The 25,312-nt window shown below is 38.5% G+C and overlaps 1 protein-coding gene across 3 annotated transcripts in view; it reads left to right on the top strand.

The window, feature by feature from the left end:
* Positions 1 to 25,312, top strand: part of LRRTM4 (leucine rich repeat transmembrane neuronal 4) — an 889,364-nt gene that overhangs the window by 773,826 nt on the left and 90,226 nt on the right. For 2 of the 3 annotated variants that reach the window (XR_016313378.1, XM_089681732.1), the window contains one exon: positions 13,076 to 13,159. The exons of the other annotated variant lie outside the window; for it this stretch is intronic. Coding sequence is in view for 1 of the 2 variants with exons in the window: in XM_089681732.1 (XP_089537858.1) it covers positions 13,076 to 13,120 (45 nt within the window). In the remaining variant the exon portion in view is untranslated. The remainder of the gene's footprint in view (positions 1 to 13,075; positions 13,160 to 25,312) is intronic. 3 annotated transcript variants of the gene reach the window in all.

The raw sequence follows: 25,312 nt of genomic DNA, 5'->3' as shown, positions 1-25,312 counted from the left end.
TTTCTGTAGGTCTTTAGCTGACACTCTGGGATTCTTCTTTACCTCATGCAGCATTCTGCGCTGTGCTCTTGCAGTCATTTTTACAGGACGACCACGCCTAGGGAGAGTAGCAACAATGCTAAACTTTCTCCATTTGTAGACAGTCTGTCTTACCGTGGACACATGAACATCAAGGCTTTTGGAGATACTTTTGGTAACCCTTTCCAGTTTCATGCAAGTCAACAATTCTTGATCGTAGGTCTTCTGAGAGCTCTTTTCTGCGAGGCATGGTTCACATCAGACAGTGCTTCTCGAAACCAGTAAACCCAAAACAGGTGTGTGTCTTTTAAGGGCAGGACAGCTGTCAGCAACACATCCAATATCATCACACTGATTGGAGTCAAGGTTGGCTCACTCCTGGCCCCAATTAGCTCTGGGAGAAGTCATTAAGCTAGGGCTTCACTTACTTTTTCCTCCCTGCACTGTGAATGTTTACATGTTATGTGCAATTACACCATGGCAAAGTCTAATGTTTGTGTAGTATTATGTTTAGCAGACTGTGTTCTTCTATTGTTGTGACTTAGATGACGTTCAGAGCACATTTTATGCCCAATTCATGCAAAACTCCACGTAATCCCAAGGGGTTCACATACTTTTTCTTGCAACTGTAGATGTTGGTACTACAAAAGCATATATATCTGGGCAGCTGCTAGAAGATCAATAGACAAGAAAAATCCAACCTTGCTTATTGTCCTTCCTTAAGAAGGAAGCTAGAGCTATCAGCTGAAGTCTACATGAGCTTTAAATATTGTGTTTGAGACAGTGGCGGACTGACAACTCATGGGGCCCCCGGGCAATAGGGGATCATGGGGCCCCTGTGTCCTTGCCCAAACTCATAAAAGCCTATGAAAAAGGTACCAGGGGCATCTCATGGGGCCCCCTACTGACCCCGGGCACTCGGGCAGTGCCCGAGTTTCCAAATGGTCAGTCCGCCCCTGGTTTGAGAGGATTAGATCATAAAATAGATCATGAAATAATTACAGTTAGAACTGAATACACATTTACAGCATATTGCTTAAAGAGTGTGTCATGACAAAATAAAAAAAAAAAAAACACTTTCTCAGCAATGCATGAACTATTCCCATGTTTTGTTCCTTTAACGTGCTGCAGGTTAAAAAAAATACATCAATCTGCCAAAGATCCAGTGGGGTCTTAACTTCCTTTACATAGATATAGCGATCTGGTACCTGAAATGATTTACCTCCATTCCTCAAAAAAATCCAACAACACATTATAAATGCCCATGGGACTTTATAGGAAGTACATCACAACAACAGAATAAATAAATGGAAACCATGTTATTTATGAATATCAACAATAAAGTATTCTTTATATAAAATCAGCAGATTTGCTGTCATTGTAGTTACAGATTCATATCTTGTGCACAAATACATGTATTAGATTTCCACAGAATGACAGTTGAATGCCAAAATAAATCACATCACAAATCTCAGCATATTTTGTGACTATTAATTCACTTCATCACGAGTGGATGCTACTGACAAGATATCTAAAAACTAAAAACAAGATTTAAAAAAACTTTAAAAAGTCACTTTGGTACTGTAAGGCCCCTTTCAGATGGGTATATCCATCAGCATGATCTGCCTCTCTCTACTGATCCCCAGACATAGCCACTGATTTCAATGGGACAGTTGGATTGAAATGGACCGCCTGTCCATTTACACCCGATTGTCATTTGATCAGAACTGCTGGACGGATGGGGAATGGATCCCCATCCGTTTATTTTTGGCGTACAGGATCAGATCGGATGCCGGTGGGTGTCAGCGGACTATCGTCCGCTGACACTCACTGGTCCATAGAAGTCTATGGATGGACCGATCGGGTCTGCCTGGAAGACGGACAGGCGAACTCCATCGGTCGGCTCGTGTGAAAGGGACCTAACACATATCCTTTAAGATGATGAGGCTATGCTCAAATCTCCAAAGTGGATCATAAAACCAATACTGAAAATTCTACACAATTTTTTTACAGCATTTCCAGGTGATGACAGTCAAAGGGGATCTTTCCCAGTAGCTGTGATAGTAAGTCCTGCTATGCACCAACAGGGCCACGGGGGGGAAGATAGCATGAAGATAGAAAAAAGGAACACTGCAGCCCGTAATTATATCAAAGTATGGGTGTGAATGAAGTCTGCAAAACAGAAATAATAAAATATATGTAAATATATATATACACATAATGCACAAGAAACATTAATAGCTCCCAGTGCCATTTATTGTCACCAATCTTATCATGAAGAATGTGAAAGCTACAAAGTATTTACCTTGTGGTCCAATACTAAATATATTACTTAAAAAGTGAGCATAAATGAAAAAGAGAGTTTGAAGTGAAGAAAACAAGTCAAATCTAACAAGAAATATATGGTGAGAAAGAATGTAAGTATCCACCACCAAAACACAAAGTGATATATGAATATATATAGATTTTAGTGGCTACTATCATCAAAATAGGTGCAAGCAAGTAGCCACCTTATTCTTACACGGTAGGACTGTACAGTCCTTATGACACAGAGCAAAATTCCCAATAGAAGGTACAACCCTCTGGAACCCCCTCAATTTATCCCAAAGGGATCAACCCAAGCCCCTCCCAACGCTATGAAACAGCCTCCTACTATGGAAGCCTGGTTTCCCTACATACAAGTCCAAATCACATAAGATGGTTAAGATAGCGCCAAGACCGCATCCCACATAATGGCATGATAACAACATGTGCACAACAGTACCTTGTTTTATATAAAGATTATTTTAGTGTTGATATTTATAAATAAAATTATTTCTTTTTATTTATTCGGCTCCTAACTTCCTGTTTGGGCTAACAACACAATGCCTTCACTGAACTGGAATCCTGAGCAGTGTTTTCAGTCCTACCTGCTGGTACTACAGAGTCTGCCTATCCCCTCATTCTTCTCTATCTCACTCATCATGCATGCATTGATTTCTTTCTCAACACTATATTGCTGCTGTATAGACTCCCAAAGAGGCTGATCCCAAGGTGTGTGCTCTTGGGAGATTTTAGGAGATGTAGTTCAGGGAGCATGCCAATATCAATAGGAACTAAGCTCCCAGCAGCTGATGAGATCTATATGCATAGTACAGAATGTGAACATGTAACTTGTGCAAATACAAAATCGATTTTATTCCAATTTGGTTACAAAAGTGGAATTACCATTTTAACTGAGACAGGAGTTGATGTGATTGGTTGATGTACTGTGTAAAGTCATAATCATTATGCCAGTTCCATAAAAATAAATATTATAATAAATTAATGATAAATTTGTAATGGGAAAGTGCTTTCTTTTCATTCTATTGGTGATTACTATTAGCTTATAAACATAGGTAAAAAGCCTGAAAACATAGCCCATACTTTCCAATCACAAATATCCTTGTCATATTCTTTTATTCCTTCTGCATAAAGATATCCTGCTGTATATCCATTCTTAACACAGACATTCCAGTCATATACCCCCTCTTAATACAGATATCCTTGCCATATACAGATGAACTGGTGAGTATAAGAAAAAAACATGAAGTTTGGTATAACGTATTCAATTTTACATCAAGAATTATTGTAATGGAGCTGAGTTGCTGGGGGTCATTAATAAAACAGCATCTATATGGAGAGATGAGTGGTCTTGTCCAATAAACTGTCAGTGAGCTGCTTTCTTTTTTATTGATAAAATATTATATGAATAAATGAACTCACAGTTAATGGGATTTTTTCCTGAATAAGCCCAGTTGATTTATGACATATGCAAGTCTCTTCTCTCCAGTGAGCTGAGGTTTAAGACTTTTTTTCTTTTTTTTTTTGCTTTGTACTTTGTAGCTTTTTTCTTTTTATTTCTACTTTGGTATATTATCTGCTTTGGAAAGTCATTTAAACTATGTGCAAATGTCTTATTTTCTGTTTTAAGAGGAGAATACGCATCACTACTTTGTTTCTGTAGTGAACAGTCTTTCATCAATATACCATGACAGTGTTTGTGTTGAGTTTCCTCAGGCAGCCCTAATGTTCTATGGATTAAAGATATTACTGGTCAATTAGTTTATCTATCTAATTAGCTGGCATTTGACTGTATAAAGAAAAACTACAAGTTCTTCCAAGACCATGGCTCTTTAAAGTGAAACATTGTGAGTAATACTGGGGCCTTCTCAAGGATCAAGGAATCAGTTTCAATTTATTTCCAACTATTTTTTTTTTTATAAAGTGAGACTTTCAGGTGTTATTTTTGTATCTTTTAAACACTATCGTGACATGTTTCAACAAGTAATTCAATCAAAAACTTAGCTTTTTTGGAGTATTGGAAACTAAGACACCGTCATTCTCTCAGGCATACTGTGAAGGTCTAGTCTATATTTTAATAATTATATTAGTAATATTATTATTTGGTATTGTATTAATAATAATAATTATTATTAGTAGTAGTAGTAGTAGAAGTAGTAGTAGTTTTCTGTTACTGTAACTTGTGATATATCAACAAGCTATTAATGCAAAGTTGTGAAGATTACTGATAGGCCGGCCTTCTTTTGGACTGGTAACATGACAATTAAGATATTTTCCAGAATTGGTGGTGTGTCAGAGATCATCATCGGGCTACTCTGAGCTCCAGTGAGATTCTGGGTCTCAATCAGTTTCAATCAATCATTTACATTTGATCAGGTTTCCATGCAATGCAATAACTCTTGGCCTTCAAAGTTATTTGTCTATATGACTAAAATGTTGGCCTCCAGTCCAACAGTGTGATAGATACAACTTAATACTTTTTCTGGCAGTCTTCTGAATGACTAAATCTCCTTCCTGTGCAATCACCTGGCTGAAAAAAGATGGATTTGTGTATCATATGCCAATTCTGATTCTTTCTTGTTTCCTAGCCCTGAGATAAAGAAAACTCTTGCAAGCAAAGTGTACTAATATTGCAGGGTAGATGAATAATAAAAAGTGGTTAAAGCAGTTCTTCAACCTAGAAACAAAACATTAAACGTCATGAGCTACAAGTACTGTAGCTGCTGAGTTTTAATAATAGGGCACTTACCTGTCCGTGGATCCAGTGCGGTCCTCACCCTAGCCTACTCTTCAGGTCCTCGGCATCAGCATGTTTGCTTTGGGAAGCCAGTTGTCACTGCTTGCCAAAATATTGTTGTATTTATCTTACTTTCCTGGATTAATATGACAGCCATTGCAAAGTCATGGAAACCGTTAATAATTGAGTACAGTTGTAAATAGTTTTGGTATAAAAAATAAGGGAAATAATGCATTGGCTATAGCATCCAAAGGGTGTTGAGCTCTTTCTTTTCAAGTGCATGTTTAAAAATGAAAGTAGAATCTAGATTATCCCTCCTCTGGAAAAGGCCTTTGCAATACCTCTGTTAATCTACTGTCTTGCTTTATATTATTTCTAAATAGCTACATTGCTAAAGCTGAGCCGTTATTGGCAAAATAGATCAAGATGGTCCTCATTTGCAGTCTCTTGGTGCAGTTATAAAAGCACTTTAGGTTTTGTAGGTCATTGTATGAATTGCAGCTTCTCAGAATATGAGTGACATCTGGGCTATTGTAGAAGTGCATTAGCAGAGATCTTCGGTTTGGCAAATTATACACAAGCATAGATTAATTATAAACAAAATTCCTCTTGGGTATAAATGAGTGTCCAATTATGCAAGATCAGCATATCGGAACTGAATATTTATGAGAAAGGGGGGCAAAGGGTGGCAGAGAAGGTGGCCCTCACTGTCCCCTCTGCTGCCCATCTCCAAGGTGATACAGAGAGCAGATCTTCTTTAAACAACAAGCAATGCCCATAATTACATTTTCTGACTCCATTCTGTAGCGATACAGGCAAGTAATTCATGCTTCATGCAAGCTTGGACCAGAGCCTGTCCAGAATACCAAAATGACAATTATGTTGAATTATAGGAAACTCGTGGATGTAGATTGTTATCCAACCTGAGCCTGAACCAGAGAATTCATTTTGCCTTATTAATGATCTGTACCGCACTTTGTGGTTAACCACTGGTCACATCCACAAGCTGGCTGTCCCGATGTAATTGAACACATTTTGGACTGGCTTACTTTGTAATTGCATCTGCTATAGGAAGCTAGAAAGGTGGATATAGAATTTTATGAACAATCAAACTGTTCAGCCATGTCTAATTCAAGCACAAGGCATGTTCTAATAAATCGGACCTGCCACCAAAAATAACAAAGGTAGATATTTTGTGCAATGATGACCCTTATTAATGATTACATAGCCAAAAACCTGACAAGGAATAAAGTGCCTTATGCCTCAATGACCTGACAAGAACCTAATGAACTGACAGGCTGTATATTAGCTTACACGATGATCACTCTTTCTGTGAGCAGGTGACAGGAATATCTGCCAACAAACAAATTTGGTATTTGTGTATTCTCTCAAATTATTGCAGGAAATCAAGATATGGGGGTTTTAATAACTTAAAAAAATGACTCTAGGCCAACTATACTGTTTAAACTTGTGATTTTTTTTTCCAATAAATTGTTGCATAATGCCAAGAGTACATTAAATCCCTGAAAGCAACAAAAAATCTTTAAAAGTCCTTTTTTGAATAAAGCATATACTGTAGCTAGCTGCAGTATGCTGAATGAGACGTCAAGTCAGATAAAAAAGACTGCATGCAATCCTAAAGCAACACCCCGCGGCACCCTGTGTGTCTCTTCTTTTCATGGTCGGCAGTGTTGTTCAGTGTAGCTTCTCCTTTCTCTGTCCCTTTGTTTGTTACAGTATATCAGTGGTAGAAGCAAAGATAACAGGATGTGAACCCAGGAAATGAGGGGTGTGAAGGACTGTAGGCAAAGGGTCAGGTACACAGTGTGCTCCCAAAGACTCAAAAGGAGCATAGGTATATCAGTTACTTTTTAAACAGAACTCCATCTTTTGTTTTACCATTGGTGTGGGAAAAAGGAGTTTTTGCACTTTTCTTTATGCACCAGGTCTACTCTCTGCTTCCTTCTCTGCCATTCATCACTGCCAACTTCCAGACTGAATGCTACTCAGTGTCATTCAAGCACTTCCTATGAGCCCAGGTTGTCTTGTATACACTAACAGAGGGTGTATCATCACAGGAAATGGTACTCAAATAGCAACACGCGAGTGTTGCTCCTTTTGACTATCCTTTGACAACGCCGGACAAGAAGAGGAAGGACTTGTAACTTCACTGTACTGGCTAGAGGACAGCTGGAATTATACAAAATACTATATATATATTTAGAGAATTGAATAAATATTTTTGCAGCAGTGTTAGTTATGTAAAAGACAAGCATATTTTAGCACAACTAGGATACAGTGCTAACAGTGTGAAAAGGAGATTAGAGCTCCAACTGCTGCTTTGATAGAACAGTATGTAACATTAATATTCATACAGTACTTACCTAATTTTATTTAAATTGTTGTGAGACCATACAATAATAAACAAACAAAGGATATATGTTAGAAATTACTACCCCGTTAAAAGGGCTGGGTAATGGGTAGGGAGGGCCTTTTTCTTTGTTGCAGGAGACTATAGGAAGGGGCCTATCTCAAAGTGTGGAAAGCAGCAGAAGGATATGTTCTGTAGACCAATGGCAGTGTGCCATGGAATCTGGCTTTTGCTTATGCATTGGCAATGCTTTACAAAGCAGGAGTGCATTTGTTAAAGCTAAGCCCCCTGGAGAGTGGGTTTAGATCTTCTAGAGAGGATGCAGCAATGGGAATTATGTCATTTGGGAGTTAAGCCATGGCTATTGCTGAGGAGCTGCACACTGGTGTTGATATGAATAAAGTAAGGAACCTCATTCATGTGCCTGCAACAGCCAGTTTTATTGAAGTTTGGGTTGAAAGAGTTGGCTTCCCATACATGAGACTGCCTGTATACACAGCAGGCACACCGCCTAGACACTTCAGTGAAACTTCATCTGCAGCCATCAACATGGTTCACTTTGAGCTGCACTAAACAGAGAGTTATATCAGCCTCAAGTAGGCATCAGAAACTTTGAAGCTCTCTAAATAATGAATTTTAAAATGTTGGATTGTACGGTAAAATGCCTTTCCTGTCAAATACACTGTCTGTACTTGTACCTGGCAGAAAATATATGTTGGAAGGCACAAACGTGGTATACAGAGGAGATGGTCCTTTTTTGTTGTGTTCACAAAAAGCCACTCACTACATTATAGGTATCAAGTGTGTGAAAGAGCTTAATTTTAATTATAGGACTGTGATATGGTTGACTAGTCATGACAATGTTATATATATATATATATATGAGCACATGTGAGTTTTCATGCTTTGCAATCCCATCAGATGAAAGGAATGTATCCAAAAAATACTGGAATAGTTTTCCATGAAAGAAGTTCTATGGTCATAGCACGCATTTTCATTTTATAACATCAACATTGTAATAACAATACAAACAACAGTTATTTTTGACAATTTAATATAGGTTTACTTGAAAATCTAATTTTATGTTGTGAGTTCTGCTAGCCATCTTTTTCACATGTTTTTGCATTCCCTGCATGCTTTGCAGCTTCTGCTCTGTAGTTCACTTTAATTTTCCAAGGACTACATATCCCATGGTACCTTGCTGCCTGCATGCAGTGAATCCTTTACCGATTCTGGCTTCTAAACTCCTCCTCTCAGCACCTCTGTAGTTCAGAAGGCAGGCTCTGTGAAATGCGGGACACAGCAGTGCCTACTGATAGGGCATTGTGAATATGTGTCATAGAATTCAAGGAGGTAATTGTGTTGGAATCTTCACAAAGTAAATTTTCAATTTTCACGATTATTCCAATCATTGGGAGTTGGCTAGAAATAATTGCAATCCAATGTGGAAATGAATATATTATTTTACATTTTGACCATAGATATGCTTTAACCTCTGCATTGATATTATGAAGTGATCCTAATAAGAGGAACTCCCTCATATGATCTTAGATAAAGGAGGCTTATAAACAGATAGCATTAGTTAGTTATATTTAACTAGACCTCTTTAGTGTTGAAGATGTATCTTCACTCTAATGTAGGTGGTTTCTTCATTTCTAATGAGTGTTATCAACACACCCCAACATTTAATCACCCTGATGTCATGTAATGCAGCAAAGCAGTTGCTGATTCTCCAAAAACATGACACGAGGTATGGAAAATTGTGAAATCTAAAAGATTGTTCTATTTGCATAGTTGAATCACCATGGTGCTATTAGATCTTGGACAGGCATAACTAAAGGTCCACATTTTTGTCATAATTCTGGGGCAGAGATGTTGAAATGGCATAATATGTGAGGGATAGGTGGTGTTGAAGGCCCTACCTCTGTTTAAAGACGGATGTTCCGATTTGATGTAGATGGCCTCTTTCATGCCCCTTGAGAACCAGTTGTATTTTCTATCCAAAACGTGTACCTTATTGTCCTTAAGACACTGACCCTTCTTTTAAGTTGTTGGGAAACTGCATGATGAGTCCTGACCCAATGTAGAGGTCTTTGCAATCATATTTACCAGTCAGTTGACTTGCATTTGGCTGCTAAGTCTTTTGGATGTACAAGCTCCCAAACTAACCAAAAGACTCAGCAGCCAAACACAAGCAAAGTAGCTTGGTATATATATGGAGTCCAGTGTAGTGAGGATTACATATCTGCTTTGCTATGTTCCTGACACTCATTAGAAATTAATAAGCTACTGGGATAAGTGGCACAATGTCTTCAACATTACAAAACAAGCCCAGCTGAATGTGACTTACTGAACATGTGGTCCATCAACAGGCCATTCCCACCCCTGAACAGACATGCAATACAATGCACTGGAAAGTAGCTGGTCAACTTTGGGAACAGCTCAGTAGAGAAGGCAATTTCTTCTTACACTGAAAATAATATAAAATAACATAGCCGTTTCTTCACCCCTCTCAGTCCTTCAATGAGATACATACATGCATCAGGAGATCTTGGTTTGGTTGAGGATGGGCTGATGTTACCTTCACGTCATTCATAGCGAGATGTGTTACGTCAGTTGTAGTCAGAAAATACAGATGACAGAGTTTGTAGATTAAAATGATCAGAATCACTGAATTCTATGACAGCCCACGTTATAATAAATGTAATCTAGCAAAAAAAAATGTTCAGGAGAGGAGAGTTTGTGGAAGATGGTAACTACAGATGAATTTAACATTACATATTGCTGTCTTTGTAAGGTGTGTAAAAAACATTCCGGTTATGGATGTAACATATTCACACCCACAACTCAACATTCACAGTTATCTTCTTGTCACCAGTGTGCAGTATGCTTTAATGTAGAAAAACAGAGGCCTGACATACCTGGTACATTCAAATGAGGAGCATTAACTCTTTCTCAGAAGATAGACATGCAGCCACATGTAGTTGTCATTGTTTACTGTAACAGTTCCCACTACTAAGGGTACCAAGTTTTCGTTAAGGGACAGCAAACAGAAGCAGACAGCTATTTTTTGGTTTTCACAATGCGTCCATGAATATTTCTGTTATTTAAAATCTCCCTTGTTTCCTATACTGCCCAGCTGTAAAATCAAGTCTCTCTTTTTTTTTTGTTACATTTTAATGTCAATAACACTTTTTAATATTGTATGTACGTTAGAGAAAAACATAGGTATTAGGTATATAGTATTGTACTGTATAGTGTTACAATAGACTCCTTAGACTTCACCGTTTGATTCACAGCAGCATGTACCAACATCTCATTACACATACGTAGAATACAAAAAAGCAACCAAATTGCATGACTTTCTGGGTACACTTACAGTATAATGCCAACACATATATGTATAAAGGCATCCTTTTATTATTATATCGGCCTAAACAGGCATATTTAAAAAAAAAACATATTAAAAAGTGACAGACTGTGCTATGCCATTAAAAATATATCCTTTTGTGCTCAGTACATGTTCACATCTTTCATCTATACATATATTTTTGTTAATAAATAGTTAAAGTCCTCCAGGTGGGTAGGGACTCTCTCCACTGTATTTTACCAAGCAGATAAAACCTTATCAACATATTTCATGAATCGGAGTCCACTTCATCAGGAGAACATGACGGAGATTGTATATAAACCAGCTAGCAATAATTAAAATCAGAAATATTCAAAGTCAAGCAATTGTTGAAAGTCTAACCCAGGCACCGTGGGGAGCACATGGGGGAAAGAAATCGGATTTCTACACCACAGGCATCCTACCAGGATGCGTAGGAACCCAGCAACCAAATTAGACATCCCCTATAAAGAAACCACCACATTCCATTATGTAAATTAACCTCAAGATATGTCTAAGCTTTTAGACCAAAGCCATAGATGGCAACAAAAAGGACCTGGGGCTATACAAGGTTGAAAACATACCAAATGTGGGAGTATTTTTAGGCTGACCTCCATTTTCCCCTGCGTAGATGTTACTCTAACAATACAGCACCAATTTTATGGAAGATCTACTTGTGAATATATTCTTACAGCAATCATAGTGAGTTTTCAGTTTAGGATCCCTATAGATATACTGTATACCTTGGACAAAACTGAGATATTGAGATTTACATAATTGAATATGGACGTTGCCTTAGAGGGTATCTCTAATTAGATTGTTGGGCTCCTATGGATCCTGACAGGGCCTTGTGATAGGATGCCTGTGGTGTAAAAATTCTTTCTTCACCTCATATCCTCCCCACAGTCCCTGGGTGAGATCTTTGGCAATTGTTCAGCTTTGGATACTTTTGGTTTTAATTAACGTTGGCTGGTTTATATACATCTCCTTCCTGTTCTCCTGAGGAATTAGACTTTGAAGCGCGTTGAGAAGATTCCATCTGCTTGGTGGAATACATTGGAGAGAAGTCCCCACCCAGTGGATCCTAACTGTTTACATATATGGTACGCATTGGTATTGTATGTGTACTCAGAAAGTCACGCAATTTGGTAGCTCTTATGTATTCTATAGTGTCTAGTGTCCTTAGTCTTCTAAGATTGTATTTTGAGATAGGAAATTAGATATAATAGATCAGCAGCATCATCCCTGAAAATCATTTTTAAGCCTGAAATCACGGAAATGAATATATATAATACTAACAACCTGCATTTTTATAATCTTGCAGAGGATCTACAGGGTGTCTAAATATGACTGTGCAGTCCAATAGGCATCAGTTTTATTGCTAATGCACTCAATAATCAGCACTCAATAACAGACCTGGTCAGACACACCCAATTTCTTCTCCTGAAATACAACATTGTACTTTGTAACTAAGTCTATGTAAAGACAGTTGTGCTGAGGGTTGTGACTGGTTTTCACTAATGCCAGCACAGAGCACCAGAGTAGGAGGTCAGGAAGCATCATTTACAACAAAAACAAAAAAGTATTTTAAAGCGTTCCAAGCAAAAATCACTTCCAAATCAAAACATGCAGAGGAACAGGACTGCAAAGCAATAAAAAAAGATGTGAAACTTGAATTGGCCTGTTAAAAAGTTTGAAATATTCTTAACCCCAAGATCAAAGATCATATATAGTACAGTACACAGCTATAAATGATGATTAATCAATATACAGACGTTTCCATAAAATGATATAGCTGAGGAATATTAATAGGACTTTCATGTTCTTTTGTCCTGTACTTGTTATTGGTAAGACCTGGTCAGGGGTACCTAGTAGATTTATTTAGAAAAAGGGTGGTGTGTTACTATGTACTAAAAACATCTTCTTTCATAATTACATCATGTCTGTTATTTATGTGTCATTGAAAGTCGTACCTATTTTAGCCTATTCCTATGTGTCGTTTGTGGCCCACCAGTTTACTAATATTTATTTTCACATTACTCCCTGTATAAGTCCTTCTTGTGTTTTCCGTCATGCTTTCTGTCTAAAGTAACTGCTTTATTCATTCTTAAGAGTAAAATAAGTAATATGCATGCCCTCCTTTTTTCCCATTTTGACTTTTGCAATCTTCTGCTAACTGATTTAGTAAAGTAATTATATGTCTGGATGGTATTCTGAAGCCCCTGTTTTCTGTCCACAGGCCAGGTACAGTCAGGTCTCCACAGTGCAAGCCTCTCTTTGCTGACCCAAACCCCGAGCTGAGCTGAGACCACATGCCTAGGAGGTGAGAGTTGTTTCAGTATTCACATCAGTTAGCACGAGATTGTTATGGCCAAGCATGCCTGCTCTTTGTCATGTAACCCCACAGCTCTTGACCCTCATCTCCATTTAGAGCCACAACAACCATCCCCCCATTCATTATAATATAAATTGCAATGCTTTTCCACTGGGGAATTGTTATATGAGTTGGTTTCCAACTTTCCGGTCAATTTTGCTTTGATTTACCTTCATTTTTACATAAAGCTCAGGATTCATGTTATCATTTTTGTGCTTATTCAATAAGGCAGAGCAATTACAGTGTGCAACCCACAGTAATTGATAGAAACCAATCAAATTTGAGTTTAATCAAGAAAAAAAACCTGATGGTTTTTGATAGGTTGCCGTTGATTAATGTACATTGCACAATATCACTGATCTTTACACTGCCTTAGTGAACAACCTTTTATAAATTGCAATGCTTTTCCTCTAGGTTATTGTTATATGAGTTGGTTTCCAACTTTCCTGTCAATTTTGCTTTGATTTACCTTCATTTTTACATAAAGCTCAGGATTCATTTTAGCATTTTTGTGCTTATTCAATAAGGCAGAGCAATTACGGTGTGCAACCCACAGTAATTGATAGCAACCAATCAAATTTGAGTTTCATCAAGAAAAAAAAACTGATGGTTTTTGATAGGTTGCCATTGATTAATGTACATTGCACAATATCACTGATCTTTACACTGCCTTAGTGAACAACCTTTTATAAATTGCAATGCTTTTCCACTAGGGGATTGTTATATGAGTCGGTTTTCAACTTTCCTGTCAATTTTGCTTTGCTTTATCTTCAATTTTACATAAAGCTCAGAATTAATTTTAGCATTTTGCACTTATTCAATAAGGCAGAGCAGTTACGGTGTGCAACCCACAGTAATTGATAGCAACCAATCAAATTTGAGTTTAATCAAGAAAAAAAACTGATGGTTTTTTATAGTTTGCCATTGATTAATGTACATTGCACAATATCACTGATCTTTACACTGCCTTAGTGAACAACCTTTTATAAATTGCAATGCTTTTCCACTAGGGGATTGTTATATGAGTCGGTTTCCAACTTTCCTGTCAATTTTGCTTTGATTTACCTTCATTTTTACATAAAGCTCAGGATTCATTTAAGCATTTTTGCGCTTATTCAATAAGGCAAAGCAATTACAGAGTGCAACCCACAGTAATTGATAATCAAATTTGAGTTTACTCATGAAAAAGAAACTGATGATTTTTGATAGGTTGCTGTTGATTAATGTACATTGCACAATATCACTGATCTTTACACTGCCTTAGTGAACAACCTTCTATGTTATATATCGCAGATCTATAGAAAACTCACAATGCATGCATATTACATAAGTACATTGAGAACTGTGAAGCCAAGTTATAACAAGCAGTGTATAAAAAAAATGATTGAACTAATGCAAAGCGGATCATACAGATTTTCCAGATCCCAAGTGTCAGTTTGCTTTTGTTCTTTCTCTTGGCCCCTAAAAGTGTAACTGTAGCCAAAAGGGGTCATGTACCTGCTAAGGAATTTAGCAACACATTGGTCCCTGAACATTCTGGTTCAAAATGATTTATGCAGACAGTGACGGCATTTGGAAATAATGTTGTATAAAATTACCATATATTTACTATCTCTGTCAAATTGCTATGAAAGCAATTAGTATGCTTCTGTGCTTATTACTATTTTGGATGTGATAAGTGTCAGTGCTTGGATTACCTTTGTAATGGATTCTGGATAGCCAAGGAAGCAATAGGGCAGGTTTACTGCAGTTAAAGAATGTTTATATAGCCCAGTGTAGCTCTGTTCACTTCATACTAAGTCACGTGCAAGAAAATTATAAAATCATTTCTTTTGCACTTGATCAAATGATTCAAAGGACAGTGAATTAAATGGACATTTAAATACTTTAGAACATTTAACCAATGACTGTAATTGATTTATGTTTTGATAGAGTATCAATATACTTATACTTTGTATTTAAAGAAATGTCTTTATGATGCAAGTAGTTTATGGGTAACCTCCTTATAGCAGAGAAAAAACACTGGGATGCATAACCATTAGCCTGGGTTCACACTGATGCAGTGAGGAATTTGCAGCGTTTTCTGTGTGAATTCCACACCGCATCACTATCGCACCCCGTTCATGCAAACCGCTGTGGGTATGTATGTTAAGTTAACAACACCCCGAAATCGGTCTGCAAAAAGCGGTGCGATGTGCAGAATCGGATCACATGGGTATAAATACCTATGCTGTCCGATTCTAGTGCAGACCAAAAAAAGGGTCCTGCACCTTTTTGGTGCGGATGCAGTGCAATTTGAGCCATACAAAATGTATGGCTCCAATCGCACCGCACACAATTCACATGTGATTTGCACAGGAATGTGGTGCAGATCCTGTGCGAATCACATGCGATATACTGCACCACACAAGTGTGAACCCAGCCTTAGACCAATAAACCAGTCTTCATCAGGTATGTCAGGGGCTGATCCTGGTATGTTTCCTTTCACAAGATACAGTTCCTCCAGAGAGACGGAAGAAATCTGTGAATCAAAACATAAAAACAGACATAGCTGAAGGCGCCATAAAGAAATGTCTTTATGGTGCAAATAGTGTGTGGGTAACCTCCTTATAGCAGACAAAAACACTGAGATGCATAACCATGAGTACAATAAACCAGTCTTCATCAGGTATGTCAGGGGTTGACTCTGGTAAGTACCTTTCACAAGATACAGTGCTTCCATAGAAATTTAAGAAATCTCTGAATCAAGACATAAAAATACGCACAATGGAGGGTGTCATCTAAGTGCAGCTTAAAACATTTATTATATAATAAAAACAAATTGGCAACTGACATGAAGTAAGTTTGTGAAAGCATGTAGAGCATAAGAAATCGGAACATCCAAGGAACCCTGTAGCCACGGGCGTCCCTAGGGTTGGTCTCACCCGGTGCGGTAACACTTGGTGTCATCCCTCCGACGATCCCCGCAGGATGGATCGAATCTGTGGATTGAGCATAATGGATCAGAGTCCGATCCATTATGCTCCCCAATCCACAGATCCGATCCATCTTGTGGGGATTGTTGGCTTGTAACCTATACGGGGTTAACTGATCTTTCAACACCAGTCCGGTCTGAACATGCTCGAGAAGTGATGTCAGATGGAGGAGGTTCCTGCTATCGCGACCGCATTTCCTGGTTACAGACAAGTCCCGGATCTTGCACAGCCTTACCTAGGTCAGTTAACCCCCGTATAGGTTGCAAGCCGATGATCCCTGCAAGATTGATCAGATCTGCAGATAGGGGAGCATAATGGATTGGACTCCGATCCATTATGCTCAATCCACAGATCCGATCCATCTTACGGGGATCGTTGGCTTGTTTTTAAACTTTCCTTTTCGTGGAGCTCGAAGCAGAGACATCCAGTCCAGGGATTGTGGAGCACTGACACTAGCCCAGGTAGGCATAGGAAGCTAAGAGCACTTCCTGGTTGGGAAAAGACTCCAGTAGAACCCAATGGATGATATCAGATGTTGGGGACATCCTGGGGGCATGGCTACCAATTTCAGTGCATTCCTACCTCTTTGGATGCCTCTGCCACAGAGTTCCCTGGATGTCGTGATTTCTTCTGCTCTACATGCCTTCACAAACGTACTTCAGAAATGTGGGTTTCCAATTTTTTTTTATCATACAATAAATGTTTTAATGCTGCACTTAGATGGCACCCTCTACTGTGTGTGCTTTTACACTTTGTACTTGTTTGACAAGTGTATTTGTATGTAATGTAAATCCTGCTGTACAGTAAAGGATGCAAATATTAGAAGGAAAGAGGTAGGCCCATGGCCAGACAAAAGCTGCCTAAGCAGTTTTACTCTATGGCACAATAGTGGGTAAAGTTTCCTGTGTAACTCCATACTTATATTGTACCTTGATCTGCTCCCAGCTATGCCTTTCAGTCTTATACTTTCTTATCCATTTCCAGGGAGATTATTGATCACAAAGCCATAGAGCTGCTTGCTAATATGTTCTGTGCCATGCCCATGCAGACGTTATATAATGGTCATTCAATCGTGTGGAGAGTTGGCACGCTGTGCTCCAGCAGAGTGCAAACTCTTCATTGAATTGGATGTACACACAACACAATGGTTCAAATCTGTACATTGGGGTTTGATTACTATAGCTGGAGAGTGCAAAATCAGGCTTACTTCTGCATAGAAACCAATCAGCTTCTAACCTCAGTTTGTTCAAAAAAAGTGTTACTAAACCCAGGACCCTGCATTCACTATACCCGATCCCCCACAATACACAGATCATGGAAATGCAATTACATTAGTAAATATAAACTGATAAATACCCTTTCTTATCAACAGTATACAGCAGTCACGTGACTTCCATGTCTGGCCATGCACTGGATAAAGCTTGTAAGAGGGGTTTTCATTCTGCTTACTGTCCTATGACGCTGTATAACCCCTGACCCTCTGTCTAGACAGTGCTGATCACATGCACTCTCCCAAAGAAAAAAAATATTTCTCCAAAACCATGCATTGCAGTGATGAAAGTTAGGACAAGCATTTTACCATGCGTTGCCTCAAAGCAAAAGTTTGAATCAGGCCTATAAGAAAACAAAATGTGCATGCTCTGTGTGTAATAGGGCAAAGCATTTTAAAAAATATGGCAGGTAAATTTTTTGAGCACTTAATTGCATTAGGAGTCCATTCAAAATGAGAGGGTGGCCTTAAAAAGGTACTGTCACTTTGCCCCTTACTATTGGGCAATGCCCCACTGCTCCTTTCTCCATAATAGTGACTACCAAAGTACCCTCATGTCAGCTAGTGTTAAAACCTAAAGGGAGCGGTGATGTCCCTCCCTCTGTCATGTGATGGTAATCAGACCTAGTGGTTGGGCATGCTCCCACATGCAAAGAAGAACTAGCTGATAGAGGAAAGCTGGGACAAAGAGGAAGGTGGGACAAAGGTATCAGTATCAGTAGATCAGGTAGGTCTCTTCACAGACACTGTCAACTTTGCCCTGCAAAGTGACAGTTCCCCTTTAATATAGCACACCTTAAAGTTGTTTTAAACATCAGACATGAAATATGAACAAAGCATATCCCTATATAGAGTGTACTTGTCTCGATCCAGAGTACTAAGTGTCATTTCTGTCTGCTGCCTTGTTCCTCTACTATCAGCATGAGTCACTGATGAGTTTTCCTGACACCGAGAGAAAAAAGGTGGCAGGGGAGGGACCTCCAGCAAATTGAAAACCTTAGCTCTGTTCCTGTGTGCTGTGTGAAAGGGGGTGTGTCCTTTCCCTCCAATCAGCTCTCAGAGTTCTCCTCACTGATATAACTTCAGATCTCCGCCCCTGCTTTTCAGAGCTTAGAGATCCTATGAAAATTCTGCACTTTGAACAGATGTAGCGAAAGACTGTATAGATAAACAGGTACAACTCATGTAGGAGGATTTGTTTAATCTCTGTGTATCATCTGAGGCCAGTCACTTCAATGGGTATATGTTAGGGTTTACAACCGCTTTAAGGCACAAAAAACTTGTTCATGGGCCCATATAGTCCACTCAGCCAGACAAGCTGCAGCAATGACTGCTTTGACCCCAGTTATTTGTTGTAAATAAAAACAACCCTCCTCCCATCATATTACTTACTCCTATCTACACAGAGATGGCAATTTATTTTGCCAAGCGATCTCAGCGCAGACCTACTTGTCCAATCTGTTTAGCATTTCCCCTATTAAATCCCCCCAAATCATTAAAGGATCATTGTGTTTGTGCCTGAGGATGCCTGCAGCTTACGTTTCAGATTAGATGTGGGCAGGTGAGCTGCACGAGAGCGCAGATTTCCTAACAAAACATGATTTTTCATCTTGTTCTGCAGCCTGTGTACAAGAGAGTCCCGCTTCTTTCATTAGATGTTAATAGGCTACGCTCTGTTTTCTTTAACGCAGAGCTTTATGCCGCATAGTTCACAGCCAGCGGAGATTACAGTCATAGTACATATAGGCTGATTGATTTAAATGAATGGCTAATGCATTGAATATACCTTTTACTATAACTAAAGGTATGCAAAAGATCTCAGCAGAAAATGGACAACTGAAGCACAAACAAAGAAATGGTAGTAAACATCCAAACAATATTTTCTGTGTCTTATTTTTATTCCATGTTTTATTAAAGGTCCCGATTTACTGCACTAGGGTTCTTGCTGCAAATCCCAACTATGATACTACCTGCATGGCATTGCCATGTTCTCCCTGTGCTTGTGTGGGTTTACTCATGCTCCAAATATATGGTGGTAGGTTAAAGGATTCATTAGCAGCTCATGGGACTTCTTTTGGGCTCAGCAAAATGTTACAGTGGGCAACAAATTTGTATATTTTATTGGGCTTTACGCACCTTTAAGCTGTATTGAAACATCTTGTCACATGATTCTGTGCCATAGCAGGGAAGCAGCAAGGGAGTGCAACTAAACTATAGCAGGTCATGGTATTTCTTTTGGGCTCAGCAGAGCCCCAACATTGTCTTGCTACATAAATTATATCCAAGCAGCAATAACTTAGGCCACAGCTAATGTATGAACAGTTGGGGCCTTTATGCTGGATTTCTAGGATGAGGGTTAAAGAGGTGAATACCCTAAACAAATTATGCTACAGCCTCTTAATATATCTACATTTAAAGACGAGCAAAGAATCGTAAAAGTAGGATGAAATGTTGTTCCAGGAAAGAGGTGGTTGTTATGTACATGTCATCCCTTCTTGCTGCCCAATTGGTGAGCCTGCTTGTAGCATGCTGGCTTCTTGGACTTAAAGCTGGACCAAGCTGGTCAAAATGTTTAAACTTCACTAAAAGCTGGAGATCAGCTTTAAGCATCAGCTTATAAAACCTTCCTGGATTAACCAGGTCTCACAGTACCAAGTTGTGCTACGAATGTTGGAGGTGCCCATTATCAACCAAAAAGCCTGAGTGGCAGCCTACCCTGTGATTGTGTAGGACAGGTTATATAGCTTCTGCCTTAGTAAAAAGTTATTACAACCTGCAGGAAACTAATTCATACACAACATATGTCTTCAGATTTATTTACATAATTACTTTATTTGCTGTACCTAACAGGTTGGAAAAAATAACATTAAATATGCTATGTGTGAAAGCTTGGGTATATTTCCAGCTGATTCACTTGTGTTATCTTATTAAAGGAATCTGAATCTTGCTGATTTCTAGTTGTACATTAAAATTTGCACAAATATATTATTTTTAAAGTAGACCTGTGCACTGTTACTGACAATGAAATGGACATTGGGCTTGTAAGGGGGACCTGAATCAAACTGGGGCCCACCGACATGACCCAGTTCATAAAATTCAGGAAGCTTTACTACCATGCCCTGTTCTACCTTTAAGACCCATTTGCATTGTATTGTTGAAATGCAAGTGCTCCAATGCACTAAACCGTGCACACATAGTTCTAATGTTTACAAAATATGTGGTGTTCACATTCCTGTGGTGTTTTGAAGCATGATTTGGAAAATATGGCCTGCTTCTTTCTGATCTACCACATTGTGAGGTGTGTGGAATATGTATGTAAATTGAACAATACAAAGAAATTGAAGCCAAATTGCGGCCACATAGCTGTGAAGGGGCTCATCGTTTAAAAAAAAAAAATAGTTAAAAGGACTGTGTGCAGAGAGGAACAACATATTACTGCTGTAATGGTTCAGTAACCAGGATCGAGGGATAGGCTAGACAGGATAGACGGGGGTAAACTTCTGGGAGCCCTTCAAAATATGCCAATTGCCTAGTTTCCTCCCCCCATCTTCCACATGCGGACTCTGATGCAGATGAGACAGATATGGATGCATATGATAAAGAGATTCAAAATTTTGGACGTCACTCATTCACTTGGAGAAAATTGTTTTGCTTATTTCTATCCTGGACCTTCTAAATCTGCTCCGCTCTTTTGATAATATATACACTTCCTGATAATGTTGTAAGCTGCCCTTCCTACATTTTTTAATGGCTAACAAAACCATCCCTCACTGTGATGGACCAATGGGATGGAACTATGGAGCATCAAATTTTTATATCAGTAGCAGTAAGGTAGGTGCTTGAGATCTAATGAGGAAAGAAAAAACAGAGGGCGCACAGGCCTAGTGCATTACCATAAAAAATGTTTAATAAAAAATAAAGTATGTGTTGTACTCACAAACGACAATATAGTCAAGGCACATCATAAAGAACAGCTGGGTCAACACCGCGCTCTGAGGAAGAGGCAAGTCCTCGAAACGCATCAGCCTTTTGGATGTCTATACTCCCTATTGCGGACTGTTACTCAGCGCGGTGTTGACCCAGCTGTTCTTTATGATGTGCCTTGACTATATTGTCGTTTGTGAGTACAACACACTTTATTTTTTATTAAACATTTTTTATGGTAATGCACTAGGCCTGTGCGCCCTCTGTTTTTTCTTTCCTCATTCAGTATATTTGGATTTCCCCGGTCCATTTGAGGGCAGCAAGGTGTGCATGTTCCAGGACATTCCTTATGTGGTTGTAGCCTGCATCGAGTCCATCCCCAAGCGCAGGAGCATTTGTGTTTGCTGGTTGCTTGAGATCTAATACTGTAGTTAACCCCTTCATGCCTAAGGGTAAAACAAATCTAAATGCCTAAGCACAACATTTCATCACAACTACTTTGTACATCCAGGTGATTTTTCAGGACAAATTGGGCTTTCATTTGGTGGTAAATGGTAATGGATATCTCCTGATTTTTTTTATTATCAAAGGAAAACTGGCCCAAAATAGTAAAAAAAACTTTTTCTTTTTTTTTTGCTGTGTATTTCTTGTTACTACCATAACCTACCACCAAATAACAACCCAAAATAAATTCTCCAGCTCCTGACGATCGCAGTGATACCATATATGTGTATGTTATTTGTTGTTTGTACCCATAGTACAGCCCAGAAACATTAGTGCGCATTTTGTTTTTGTCTTTGTTGTTTTACCTAAAACACACTGACACTGACATTGACAAACCAATTTTTTTTAAATCCCGACCTTTGACCCTTACCTTTGACCCTGACCTTGACCCTGGCACTGAACTAGATCAAACCTTGATCTATGTATTTTTTCTTTATTTTTTAGTATTTATTTCTTTATTTTTTTTTGCAAACATTTTTTTTTCTCTCTATGCCAGGAGTTAGAAAGATACAATGTATCTCTCTTCTCCATTCATAGAGATAGAAAAAAAACAAGAGGGCCGGGCTGTACAGTGACTGATCACTGTGATAGCCAATCAGAGGCTATCACAATGATCATGTGACCTGGAATCGGGAGTCCCAGATCCCGATCGTTAGAATGGGACCCGGGGCTCTCAGTGACACCGCGGTCTTTGTGCTGGGAATGCGCAGTGCGGCGCACTCCCAGCACAAAGATAGGTACGCAAATATGCGGACCCATGGAACAAAGCCCAGTTCTGTGAGGCCGCATAGTTGTGTGACGTCGGCGTCAAGGGGTTAAACAAGTTTTAAAAGATGGCAGATGTACTTTAAAACAGAATTCTAGGTATATATTTTTTAATAATTACATTGGTCCATGTTCCAAGCTTGCTCCAAACCTGGCAGTCCTGTTTTCAGCTGGAAATCACTGTGGTAGGCACTGCTACTACACTGATTACCGCTAGTTTCCAAGTCCCGTGCTGAGCTGCTTCCCCAGTGCTTACTGAATACAGGTTGCAGGCTTGGTACAGGTGCCATTCAGAGAATGCTTTGCATTTTCTCAGTAGGCGAAAAGCATTATTTCATTAGACAAGAAAGAAAGAGAAGAAAGCACTCTTTCATTGGACAAGGTAGAGAGGTGGGGGAGGTGGGGCCTTAAATACACAATCTACACTTTATCCAGAGAACAATTTGCATTCATTGAGAACATGCATAGTGCTTTCTTAATGCTGCCCATGACAAGCAAGTGATCTCCTGTATTTACTAAGCAACAGGCCAGCTACTCAGCACTATACATGTATACATGTGTAATTCCTTTCCTTACGAATCAAAAATTGGACAAAATTTTCATTATTTGGAGATTGGAGGTATACCAACTTTCAAATCACAAGATTAACACATTTCAATGAATCCGGAATAAATAATGAAAACAATAAAATTCATTTATTTAATTTGGGTGTCTGAAGCATCCAAAATAATGTAACAACATAACAAATGATCCAAATTGATTTGGATTCATTTCGTTTTTATGTTGCATTAGCATTTTTCATTATCATAAAAAAAATGCACTACATATGAAACAGAAACATATTGCAATAAATACAGTAAGGTATAAAAGTGAATTAAGAGGAGGATTCCTATTTATTGTGTTTGGGATGGATCATGGAAATGGATCCATCAGATTCTCAGGATCATAACATAATAAACAAATCCAAATTGAATTTCATTTGTTCTTTCGGATCCATTTAATTTTTATTTTGCATTAACCTTTTTCATTATTATAAAATAAAAATCAGCTCATTTAATTTCTCTTTGTGGGTTGGACTATGAGGGATGACTCAAAGTGTTTAAGTGCAAAACACTACAAAGATTACATTTGGATGATTCACTCAATTTGGAGAATCAAAAAAATATATATGAACATAAAACACACAGTGCACGTGTACAAAAACACAATCAGAAAAATCTCACTCACATGTAAAATAGCACAATCCAGCTTTTACCCATATCATGGGTGTATGTGCATGGTTCTGGGTGATCCAAGATGGCCCCCACGCTGGAACTGACGTCACAGCGCACCGGAAGTCCTGTCACTGCGTACCGACCCGTTGGGTCATGATAATCACGTGACTTCCTCAGGGTATCAGTGAGTGGGATTTTTCTTTGTTATGTGAATATTAAATTACTGATTTACACTATGGAGGATCTCTGTTTGTTTCTGCTATGATCCTCTGTGAGAGAACGACCAGTTGAGTTGGAGTACTAAAAGAGGATTGCGGATCTGTGGGGATTTCCAGGAGGGTCCATCCGGTGGTGATGAGGATATCCCTGTGAAAGTGTGGCTTAACCTTAAAAAGCAAGCTGGCCCTTGTGGTCATTGTAAGGAGGTGAGGGGGCATTTTGGCTAATTCTGGATTCATGGTTTGGCACTGGATTCACAGCACGTTGGATTGCGTTTACACATGATTTGTGGAGCACTATTTAATATTATAAGTGCAGCGTATAGAGTTGGAGTGGACATTTATTCCCACTGAGTGTGTTTTTATACACGTGCACTGTGTGTTTTATGTTCATATATATTTTTTTGATTCTCCAAATTGAGTGAACCATCCAAATGTAATCTTTGTAGTGTTTTACACTTTATTATATTCACTGATTTATTTAATATTATTATACACGGTGTAATGAGTTATGATTATAATTGTGATGTATATGTTAGTATTTATTTAGCGCTACACCAATTTATTTATTTATTTAATTTGCACTTTATGGTTGAAGTAAGGTGTTTAGCAGCTTAGGGTAGGGTTGATCCATTTAAGCGCAGGAGATTGTTCTTTATATATATCAAAGTGTTTAAGTGATCTCACGAAATAATGAATTAACACATTAAAACCAATATAGTCAATCTTCCGCAATATATATGAAACAAATCCAAATATATTAAACGATTTGCAAAAATGAATCATTCGAACATAGCAAATATGAGGAAGCAAGATTATTAACTTAACAAATTAATCTGAAATTACATTTTTTTTGTTGTACACATCTCTAGTCAGCACTACCACAGTGATTTCAGCTTCCAGAGGGATCAGCCAGGTATGGAACATACATACTTACATTGGTCCAAGCTGGACCAATGTAACTTTGCAAAAATATCTATACCTGGAATTCAGCTTTAAATCTGTTCTCTGCTAAGTCTTTGTTATGCTACTACCTCTTATGAAAACCAACAAAAAGTGGTTTCACCAGAGATGCCCAAACCTTTGTACATATCTGTAGTTAATGTTCTAGACAGATATACACAAATGTGCATGATTGTGATATTTCAACTAATTGAGTTAGAGGTCATTAGGTTCAATGGCTATGAGATAAAGATATAGTTTTGGGCTAAACATTGTCATTTTCTATGATG

Source organism: Staurois parvus, unplaced genomic scaffold (assembly GCF_062004578.1).
Source record: "Staurois parvus isolate SC_StPar_1 unplaced genomic scaffold, SC_StPar_1.0 ptg000276l, whole genome shotgun sequence".
NCBI lineage: Eukaryota > Metazoa > Chordata > Amphibia > Anura > Ranidae > Staurois > Staurois parvus.
Note: the sequence above shows the minus strand (reverse complement) of the source record. Positions and strands in the feature narration are given on the sequence as shown.